This window comes from Desmodus rotundus, chromosome 10 (assembly GCF_022682495.2).
Source record: "Desmodus rotundus isolate HL8 chromosome 10, HLdesRot8A.1, whole genome shotgun sequence".
Lineage (NCBI taxonomy): Eukaryota > Metazoa > Chordata > Mammalia > Chiroptera > Phyllostomidae > Desmodus > Desmodus rotundus.
The window spans coordinates 16,539,361-16,550,348 of NC_071396.1; the positions used below are offsets into that span (position 1 = coordinate 16,539,361).

Consider the following 10,988-nt stretch of genomic DNA (forward strand, 5'->3'; position numbering starts at 1 on the left):
GAGAGCCCCTTGGTGACCCTGACGTCCCTTGTGCTCCTGAACACTCCTGAGGGACACTGATATCGATCTCCTGGTGCCCTGAGCTCCCCCTTGAGCCCAGCCCTCCTGTCTCCCTCAGGGAGGTTTGTGTTTGGACTCACACTGACTTCCCAGCTGACTTCATGTCCAGCCCCACCCTTTGCCACACCCTGTCATTGTTACCTAGCCCCTTCAGTGGACCATCCCTGGGTAGATTCTCTGTCACTATCTCCTTGGTAGCAAGTGTCCTTGGCAGATGGTTGGGACCTGGCTTCTCTGAGGATCCTTTCTTTTTCCTTTCCCCCTGACAGTTGTCCCTGTGTGGAGACATGAGGCAGTCAGACGGTTCGGCCACCCTGAGGATGCCCCTCTTGCTCCTTGGGCTCTGGGTGGTGCTGGCTCCAGCCCAGCATTCTCAGGGCCGTCCCTCATGGCGCTACATCTCCTCCGAGGTGGTGATTCCACGGAAGGAGGTGCACCATGGCAAAGGGATTCAAACACCAGGTTGGCTCTCCTACAGCTTGAGTTTTGGGGGCCAGAGACATGTTATCCACATGCGACGCAAGAAACTATTTTGGCCCCGACACCTGGTGATGATGACTCAGGATGACCAGGGAGCCCTGCAGGTGGATTACCCCTTTGTCCCTCTTGACTGCTACTACTTCGGCTACCTGGAGGAGGTTCCTTTCTCTACAGTCACCATGGACACCTGCTATGGGGGCCTGATAGGTATGATGAAGTTGGATGACCTTGCCTATGAAATCAAACCCCTCAAGGATTCCCAAAGGTTTGAACACGTAGTTTCTCAGATAGTGGCAGACACCAATGCCACAGGACCCACGTATACAGTGAGGTACAAAGAAGAAAGGCGCTTACGGTTCTCTCAAGTGAATGCCAGTGCAGCCTCCAGGCTCAGTAGTAAAATGTATGCAAGCCACCCAGGATATATGAAAGGCTGTCTTATAAGTTCCAATTCAGTTTATGCTCTATACAGCAATGTGTCAACATGTGCCCATTTCCTGGTAAGTCTAGGTAGTTTAATTGACTCTATGTTTCAAGGTGTTGGTCTAAGGTATTACATCAGCACTATAATCATTTATACATTGAGAGACCCAACCACTATGCTCATCTATGTGGTTCCAGGGAGTCCATTTCATAACCATTATGTATGGAGCATTTATATCCCTCTTAAGCCACAGACAAGCTTAGTTATAATGAGACAAGGGCCCCATGACCTTATTGCTGCTCCAGACCTATACACTATATGCACAAGCAGGAATCTCATCATGCTCGGTGTTCTGTCAAGACATTACTTTTTGTTATCGATTATAGCCACCCATTTAATCGGAAGAAGTTTTGGTCTACTTTATGATCAGGTTGAATGTGTTTGCCAGAGAAGGGCCACCTGCATTATGGACAGGTACCCCCTAATGACAGATGCCTTCAGTAATTGTTCCATGAGGGACGTAGCAGACCTACTGAGTAATCCTCAGAAACACTGTACCTACAATAGTGACTTTCAGTATTTCAATAGAAGCCTGACACTGGCTCTATGTGGAAACTCTGTGGTGGATGACGGAGAGCAGTGTGACTGTGGCTCCTTCAAGCAGTGTTACAGCAACCCCTGCTGCACAAGTGACTGCAGCTTTACACCTGGAAGTGCTTGTAACTCAGGCAGGTGCTGCACAAACTGCACCTACTCACCTCCGGGGACACTCTGCAGGCCAATCCAGAACATATGTGACCTTCCAGAGTACTGCATTGGGCAGACCTTCACCTGCCCTGAAGATGTTTATCTACAAGATGGAACCCCCTGTAGTGAAGACGGCTACTGCTATCATGGAAATTGTACTGACCGCACTATGCACTGCAAGGAGATCTTTGGTGAAGGCGCAGTGAATGGTCCAGATGCCTGCTACAGGATGAATACAAGGGGAAACCGATTTGGACAGTGTACAAGCGATAGTCGCTCCAAATTAATGGGTTGTGCTGAGACTGATGTTCAATGTGGACGTCTACAGTGTACCAATGTCACGCATCTGCCTAGGTTGCAAGAACACGTTGGATTCCATCAGTCTGTGTTAGAGGGGTACTTATGTTTTGGGTTGGATTTACACCTTGGGTCATACACGACTGATGTTGGTCATGTGAGACTTGGTACACCCTGTGGTGGTGGGCATTTCTGCAACAACAGTATATGCAGTGGCTCTGTGGCTGCCATAAACTATGACTGCCACCCTTCCAAATGCAACCTCAGGGGAATTTGCAACAGTAAAAGGAACTGCCACTGCCACGTAGGCTGGGACCCTCCCCAGTGCATCCACAAAGGTGCTGGAGGGAGTGTCGACAGCGGACCCCCTCCAAGAAGAATGCGGTCAGTGAGGCAAAGTGACATGTCTGTGGTGTACTTGAGGGTGGTCTTTGGGCGCATGTATGCCTTCATAGCTGCCCTCCTTTTTGGAGTGGCCACCAACGTGAGAACCATCAAGACCACTACAGTCAAGGAAGTGACACCTGATAAAAACTAAGCAGCTTTCTGACCCCTATGAAACTATAGACAATATAGAAGACACATCTGCAAAAAATCACCACAACCAGCTGTGGAGCTGATGTTTACATTCCTCCATGTGCACAGGGGTCCTGCTGTACATCACAGGGACATGAAAGGAGTGGGCATTTTCCCACCAGCCCTCCAAAATAAACCTTGAACATCACTTGATGGTGTCTATACAGATTTTGTGAGCCTTTCAGAACCCTCTCTGGGCCTGAAACTCCAGCCTGGAGAGGAGACATGCTCAGCATCTTGTTTGAACTTGTGGCCACTGGCTACAGGACTAGGTACAATTGCCACAGATTCCTTCAGGGCCACTTCCTGATGGGTCACTGCAGTCCTGCCCCTCCAGACTGAGGCCATCTTCAGTCTGTAGGCACCTCTTCTTCTCTAACAATTCAGGTTCAGGGCAATGGTGTGCTCCTCCCAACCAACCTGGCATGCTTCCCCTTGGCCTGTCTGTGGGTGGTGGGGTGAGTGTGGCCCACTAACTGCCTAGTGACACCAGTGTCACCCTAGAGAGCACACTTCCCCATGCTGAGGCTACAATCCTTTGGTAACAGTCAGCCCCAAAAGAAGCAATGTGGCTGTCAGTGCCTCTGACCCCCCAAGGGAGCCCATACACGGTCATGCCCCTTCTCCTCACCTGCACCTTTCAGAGAAGGGCACAGCATGTGCAGCATGAGCCATGTGAGTGCCACCACCATTTTCACAACAGGCCTGCATGGCCGGACAGCCAGTCTCCCTCGGTATCTGAAGACCTTCCAACAAAATAGTATTTTACAATATGATGTAAAATTAATGAAAATAAAACTTTCATTGACATTTAAAATTATATATGTCCTCCATGCAGCACAGGCACATCCTACGGAAATTTAAAAGCCAAAAATTCCCACAAATGTAAGGACCAGGGGAGTCCGTGATGGACAGACAAATTCAGCGGACATTAGGAGGTGAATTTGAGACACATGACTGTCCACATAATTTAAACTTCCCATCTGTGACTAATCACGTAGGGGTAATGGGGAGTCAATGCCCAGCAAGACAGAGCATGTGGCAGAGAGGAGAGGGATCTGAGGGGTGGAGGTCCTGGGGGGTGATCACAATCCCAGTGGGGCAATGTGTGAATGTCAGAGTGAAGGACACATGTGAGGACATTGTGTGCATGTTGGGAGAGTGGAGGCTGAGCTCAGCACACAGGGGTCTGGACAGAGCTGGTTCCCTCTTTGTTGGAAACATTTCCAACCATGGGAAAGACAAGAGCCCTGGAGGTGGTTCATTGCCAAGGGGAAAAAGGACAACCGGGAATGTGGTGAAAGAAAGGTCCGCAGGCACAGGGGAGAATCTCATCTGCAAACAGACAATCTCACTTCTTCCTTTGTTGTCTGCACTGAGTGCCATATGGGCAAGGCAGAGCCACACAGAAGGAACAAATGTCACTGGATTCAGCTGAGAGCTTTGAGATGAAATCCCTGCTCCCCCCACCAGGCCCTCTCCTGCCCCTGTTGCTGGTCTCTGTGCTCTGGGTTCCTGAGAGCCCCCTGGTGTCCTGAGTAAGTCCTGCAGCCCCACCCTCCTGTCTCCCTCAGTAAGATTGGAGTCTGGGCTCATATTGACTTTCTGTCACAGTGACTCTCACACAGTAATATGTGGCTGTGTCCTTGGCTCTCAGGCTGATCATTTTCAGGATCAGCGTGTTCTTGCCATTTTCTCTGGAGATGGTGAATCAGCCTTTCCCAGAGTTGGGATATCATGTGATATTTCCACCAGTATTCATTCTACAAATCCACTCCAACCCCTTCCCTGGAGCCTGGTGGACCCAGTGCTTATGGGAGCTACTGAAGGTGAATCCAGAGGCCATACATGAGAGTCTCAGAGATCTCCCAGGCTGCACCAAGCCTGCCCCAGACTCCACCAGCTGGACCTTGCACTAGACATCTGCAAATGCAGAGGTCATGTCAGGAAACTGGCACCCATCTGTTGTTCCTCTCAGTTATATTCACTAATATACTCAGTGTTTCTAATGCCCCATAAACTACATTGTAAAATAACAATAAGGAAAACACAGCTGAACTAAATCCATGATGAGTGGTCTGTGTTCTGTCCTGACCAGGGACTGGCAACAGCTGGAAATCTCAGGCTAGGCTACATTCCCAGAGCTGTGAGGGTTGGGGCTGGGTTGCTTTTCATGAGTAGAGGGTCTGGTTGGGAACTTCCCTGACTGGTCAGAAGCTGTAACCCCCCATGGCTAAGGCTGAGTAAGAAGGTCTTAGGGACATAAATCACTAAGGAGACAAAAACCTATCTCCTCTCTCATATCCCCCTGCTCAGTCCTGATGGATGACTGCTTAGCCAGTGACGGGTAAGATTCCTCAAGGGAGGAACAACCTAAGACAGGCACAGTCATGAAGGGACCATCAGGGAAGGACTTAGGGGACTATAGAAAAAGGGTGATGGACCTTCACCCCTAGGCTTTGTTATAGCCTGAGTCCTCATTCCACTACAGGAAGTCTCCTACTGTCTCAGCTACTTTGTTCCCCTGGCCTGATTGAAGACTGAAAGATAAAGGGGTGCAGCCCTACACCATTACAGGCAGCTCCCAGGGACAATCTGGCCTGAAAAAGAATGCATGAAGTCGTGTGAGTCCTGCTTGGCTAAGAATACCCTCAAGTTAATCTATGTTAGCTGTTTAGGCCTCAGACATAAAATGAGTTTGTTTCCCAAAGTTTTATGGCCTTTTTGTGTCACTCTATCTATCTGGCCCTGGCTCAGAATAAGCCCTTCTAGTTCTTTGAATATTATCTATTCCTTGAAATTTACTGCCTGATAGTGATTGATGAGCTTTATGTATACACTCTGTATTCCTATGCAAACTAAATCCAATGAAAGCCAAGGGAAAGAGGTGCTCGAGGTGCTTCTCCTCTGAGAGATTGGCCAGCCCTTTCTGCCCCAGCAGATCATATCTTGGTAGATTTATTCTGATCCATGGCAGCTGGGAGAGCTCAGCAGGACAGAGTTCATGCACAGGTCCCTATTTTCATTTAAGAAGACAGAGTGGCGAGAAGATGCATTTTTATCACTGGACTCAGAGACACTGAGAAGCTATAGATTCATGGAGCTGGTGGGGAGGCTGTGTGTTTCCAACAACAAGATGAGGTCATTCGCAGAGTGTCTCTCTGCATAGACAGTAATGACAAACAGTAAAGAATTTTGGCTGTGGTTGTCTGAACTAAGCTTCGTACCTGTGAATTCCATGCAGTAATGAGACTTCATAATGTTTGATTATTTAGAGACCCTGGAACCCAGAGATTCCCCAAGGTAATCTGTGTGGGTCCTAATATGATCAGTGCTTATTTTAGAAGGAGGCAGACTGAGATTAAAATCCAAGAGAAGAAGGAAGTGACATGACCACTGATGTCAGGTGACGTGTTCCAGTCTGTGGAGAAGCAGGAAGAGGTCACAGGGGACAAGGAATGCAGTTCTAGAATCTGGAAAAGACAAACAGAAGCCCACATGTGAGACTGTTCTGGCTGCAATAACAGTGTGCCATGGATGGGGAAGCTGATAAACAACAGATATTGTTGTCCCACAGGCCTGGAGGATGGCTGTTCATAGTCAAGTTGCCAGTGTAGCAGGGAATAAAACCTGTATACTACTACTCTAACATAGCATAAAATGGAATTAGAATAAGATGTACTGAACAACCGATAAAAGTAAGTCACATACTGACATGTTTTTTGGTTTGTTTGTTTATTTGTTTTTGAGTTTTTGTTTTGTTTTGTTTTGAGCATATCGCAAGCACCAGCAATTCCAGGTTGCTGTACAAGAAATGGCCTTGACCACAATTTTGGGTGATGCAGATCTCCCAGCTGCAGGAATTTGGCTGGCACTGACCATGTCCACCTCCAGGATGCTGACATTAAAGGTCCATATCAGGACCAGCAAGGACACTGCCTGCTCATCCACAGCATCTCTCCTTGACCTCTTTGTTCTTTTCTCCAACTGTTCTTCCTGCAGTGGGATTTTAGGATGGGGTTTAAGATGAGAGTCCCTCATCTTCCAGATTCTTGGCACCTATAACAAACCACTTTCCTTTACAACAACTGCCTCTTGAATATAGGCTTTTGAAGCAGTGGACGACTGGACCTGCACTTTGTTACAATTTTTGGCAAACTGGATAGAAGAAAGTGGACATCCATAAGGTCCCAGCTACTCGTGACAGCCTGGCCTCGTAACACAATTTGCAGGAATTTCCCAGCAGCTGCCAAGAGTTTTCAGGGACTCTCCCTGCTCTCCAGCTCAAGGTATCAGCTGCCTCTAAGTGCTTTGCTGAGGAAAAGAAACAGGTCTCTGGGGGAGTTGATAGACTCCAAACTGGGTAAAGTCTTTGTTGTGAATAATCAGGGGCCCCCAGCCCCACCATTTGTGTTCATTGAACCATCTGGAATTCAATAGGAATCCATAGGAACTGCAGGTGGTAGGCACAACTCAGGTGCTAAGAAAAATCCCAGTTCTCTGGCGTGGGATTTGGAGCATGCTTTGGTGCTCTGGATTATGAATTTCTAAGCTTTGAGTATTTGTTCTGTTTGAAAGCTCTCATGTGTTCTGTTTGCGAGCTCTGTGAGAGCTATTGTTTGCCTAACGTGACATTTTGGTTATAGTTGTTCTCTGTTTGCTTTCTTATATTTTGAGAACTTAGCTTGCTCTTTGCTGTTTTGTTCACACAGAAAATCCTCTGTATTTGTCACCTAGGAATTGAGCAGTTTAAAACATGTGATGGTCATTCTTGCTAATGCCCCAGTCCCTCCTTTCAGAGGGTGTAGTTTGAGATTACTCATTTCTTTGAGGTTTGTCTTTGCTTTACATGTTGTTTTTTCTTTTTGTTTGGAAATGGGCAGCTGCATCCCAATGCCAGCAGGGAGTCCATTAGGTCACATTTTAGCTGACTGGTCAACTTACAGCTATAAGTCAATGACTAATTGGGATTGTTTTTGCAAAAGGTGTGATAAATAGAATAAGATCTCTTTGGTGCAAGCTTTCATGGTGTTACATCATGAGGATTCTACTGAGGATTTAACTTGATGGTTCAAAGAGGGAGAAAAGATCTCATTCCCCTCCCAGACTATAAAGTCAGAAAGAAGAAAAATGAGAAGATAAGTCTTTAAAACACTCTGAATCCTTCTCCTGCACAGGTGGGAGCTGTGGTGGTCCCTGGAAAAGGGATCGAGGCTGAGTACTCATGCCTGCAGCCCCGGGATGGAGCACGCCTGATCCCCTGCACAGAGGCACCTAGCACCTGACCCCTGTACCCCAGGTCCTGTAACGTGCCCACTGGCTCTAAGAGGAAGGTGGAAACGCCCCCACAGAGGAGAGCTGCAGGGCTCATGGAGTCAGCAATATCCAGAAAGACTTGACTCAGTGGGGAGTCTGAACTAGCCTGAAGGGGTACTGAGAGTCCCTATCATCTAGGGCAGTAAAGAGCAAGAAGGTCGTGTATGATTTTCCCCTAATTGGTGCACCTCAAGGACAATGCAGCTGGTGGAATGAAGGTCTAGGCTGGGCAAACAAGGCCACTGGGGGCCTGACAGCGAACTAAGGAACTGGGATGTAGTCTGAATGAGCTTGGATCAGGAAGGGAAAGTAGTTAAACCAATTACACTTCAGTCTGCTGCAGCCAGGAAGACCAGCAGAACTGGCTTGGCCTGTTTGAAGCCAGTAGGAGGCTTTTTTTGTTTTAAGTAATTTTTTTAAAATCTTAATTCCTTCTTCCTTTCTTTCCCTCTTTTTTTTTATTGTTTCTTGCATCCTTTCCCTTTTTTGTCACTTCTTCCTTACTATTTTTTTTTTAATTCCCACAGGTGAGAAAATAAAACCTGGAAATCTGAAAAGATCAGAGTCGGAACCCAAGAGGGGAAATCTCAACAGCTGAGACAGTGAGACAAATTTCACTTTGCTACTTCAGAGAATGTACAAGTTAATGTATAGTTGTATTACTAGTTTTTTCATTATTCTTACACCTTTTATTTTATTAGTATTTTTGTATTTCTCTTCTTACTTTTTAATCTTCTTCAATCAGTTTGTTAAATTGCATGGTTTGACTAGTTTCCTTTGTTCTCTTTCATAGTGTAGTTTCAATTTTCCAACTTTCACTTCACTTCTGTTCCATTAGCACACTACTCTATGTCCTATATGTCCTATTCTTGTTATCAAGATCACATACATTCTGTCATATGATTATTGCTCCAGTATTATTGTAAATGATTTGTGTTCCATACAATTGTAAATACTACACAGCACACAGCCCAGATCTTAGCTCACTTCACTGTTTACTGAACTTTATTGCTGTGGAGGTTAACTCTATTCTCTCACACACTACACGTATTTTCTACCTTTTACTCTCATTCACCTCATAATCTGACCTCCCACAAGCTCACTGCTTTCTAGATCCAACTCACAATCCTTCCCCCCTGTAACAAGAGTCTTATCTTCTTTCCACCCTTTCTAAAAAATGGTTAGCTTAGGGATATACCACAGTTAACATTACATATATCTAAAGGACCTCCCTTCTCTTCTCTACACATTGGTACTATAATACCATAGAATATTTTCCAGCTATCTTAAACCATTTTGTATTCCCCCTCTAACTGATTGGAAAAAACGAGTACGTGGAAGGTGTGTGAACACGAGGATACCTGGTGGACTAGGAAACCCAACAACAAAGAAACCACCAATACATAACAACAGAAGAAGGTGAAAGAGGGAATAGAAGCCACAGTAACACAACCCAGGACCTGTATGGAAATACAACTAAATGGTGGAGAAATTACTCAGAACAAACATCTGAACAAGAGCAAGAGAGAATCCTCAAAACCTTGTACACATGCGAGCACCAGCTTCAACACACCCTGCACACACTCACACAACAAAATACAAGACGTGGTGGACAGAGTGACCTTCAGTTAACTAGCTGGGGGTAAGGACCCACCAAAGAAAGACCCAACAACAATCAAAACCCAAAGACATACAGAGAGCCAACATAAAGGACAACCCACGACCAGTGAGCTGAGGAGATCAAAGACACTGCACCACTGAATCTCACAGGTCTTTTACCACGTAAGTTAACACCAACAACCCAGGCAGTAAGAACAGATCAATTTAAAAAGCAGAGGCTAACAAGAAGAGTCTCACAAACAATAGCAAGACAAAGAAACAATCCCCAAATGGAAGGAAAGGAGGGAGCCTTAAAAAGAATGTTAAATGAAATAGAGGCAAGTAAACTATCAGATATTGAGTTCAAAGCAATGGTTATAAGGAAGCTCAATGAGCTCATAGAGAATTGCCAAGAACTACAGGGAAACTACAATGAACTCACTGCAAACTATATCAACATGAAAAATAAAGAGAAATTATCAACAAGGGACAGAGGATATGAAGAATACAATTCATGAATTGAAGAACACAGTAGAAGGAAACAAAAACAGGCTCAGTGAAGCAGAGGACCGGATCAGCGAGCAGGAGGACAAGGTACAAACAAACTCCCAGAAAGAACAAGAAAGGGAAAATAAACTCAGAAAGAATGAAGAGGGGTTAAGAGAAATGCAGGACAACATGAAACATAATAATATCCGCATAATAGGGATACCAGAAGGAAAAGAAGAAGAGCGGAGACAGAAAACCTGTTAGAAAATGTAATAATGGAAAACTTCCCTAATTTGATGAGAGAAAAAGTCACACAAATGCAAGAAACACAGAGAGTCCCTATCAAGAGGAACCCAAACAGGCGCACTTGAAGACACATCATAATTAAAATGGCAAAATTCCAAGATAAAGAGAGAATCTTAAAGGCAGCAAAGAAAAGCAGGAAGTAACATACAAGGGAGCCCCAATAACTCTAGCTCCTGACTTCTCAATGGAAATGCTCCAAGCCAGAAGGGAATGGCAATAAATATACCGAGTAATGAGAACCAAAGGCCTGCAGCCAACACTACTTTATCCAGCAAGGCTCTCAACTAAAATGGAAGGCCAAATAAGGAGCTTCCCAGACAAAAGAAGCCTCCAAGAGTATACCTCCTACATACCAACTCTGCAAGAGATACTAAAGGGTTTGCTTTAAGAAGGGGAAGAAAAACAGTGAAAGAGAGAGGAATACAGGTACGAAAAAATGGCAATGAATGAGAACCTATCAATAATAAACTTAAACATAAATGGATTAAATGCCCCAATCAAAAGACACAGAATAGATGAATGGATAATAAAACATGACCCACACATATGCTGCCTACAGGAGACCCACCTCAGAACAAAAGACCTACGCAGACTGTAAGTGAAGGGCTGGAAACTAATCCTCCAAGCAAATGGACGGGACAGGGGTGGGGGTGGGGTGGAGAGCCGGGATAGCAATACTCACATTGGAGAAAAG

The 10,988-nt window shown here is 45.6% G+C and overlaps 1 protein-coding gene across 1 annotated transcript; it reads left to right on the plus strand.

The window, feature by feature from the left end:
* The first annotated feature begins 347 nt into the window (after window positions 1-347).
* On the plus strand, window positions 348-2,546 carry LOC112306089 (disintegrin and metalloproteinase domain-containing protein 21-like). Its single transcript, XM_024561937.2, has one exon. It carries the CDS (start codon window positions 348-350, stop codon window positions 2,544-2,546), a length of 2,199 nt encoding a protein of 732 aa, XP_024417705.2.
* The last annotated feature ends 8,442 nt before the right edge of the window (window positions 2,547-10,988 follow it).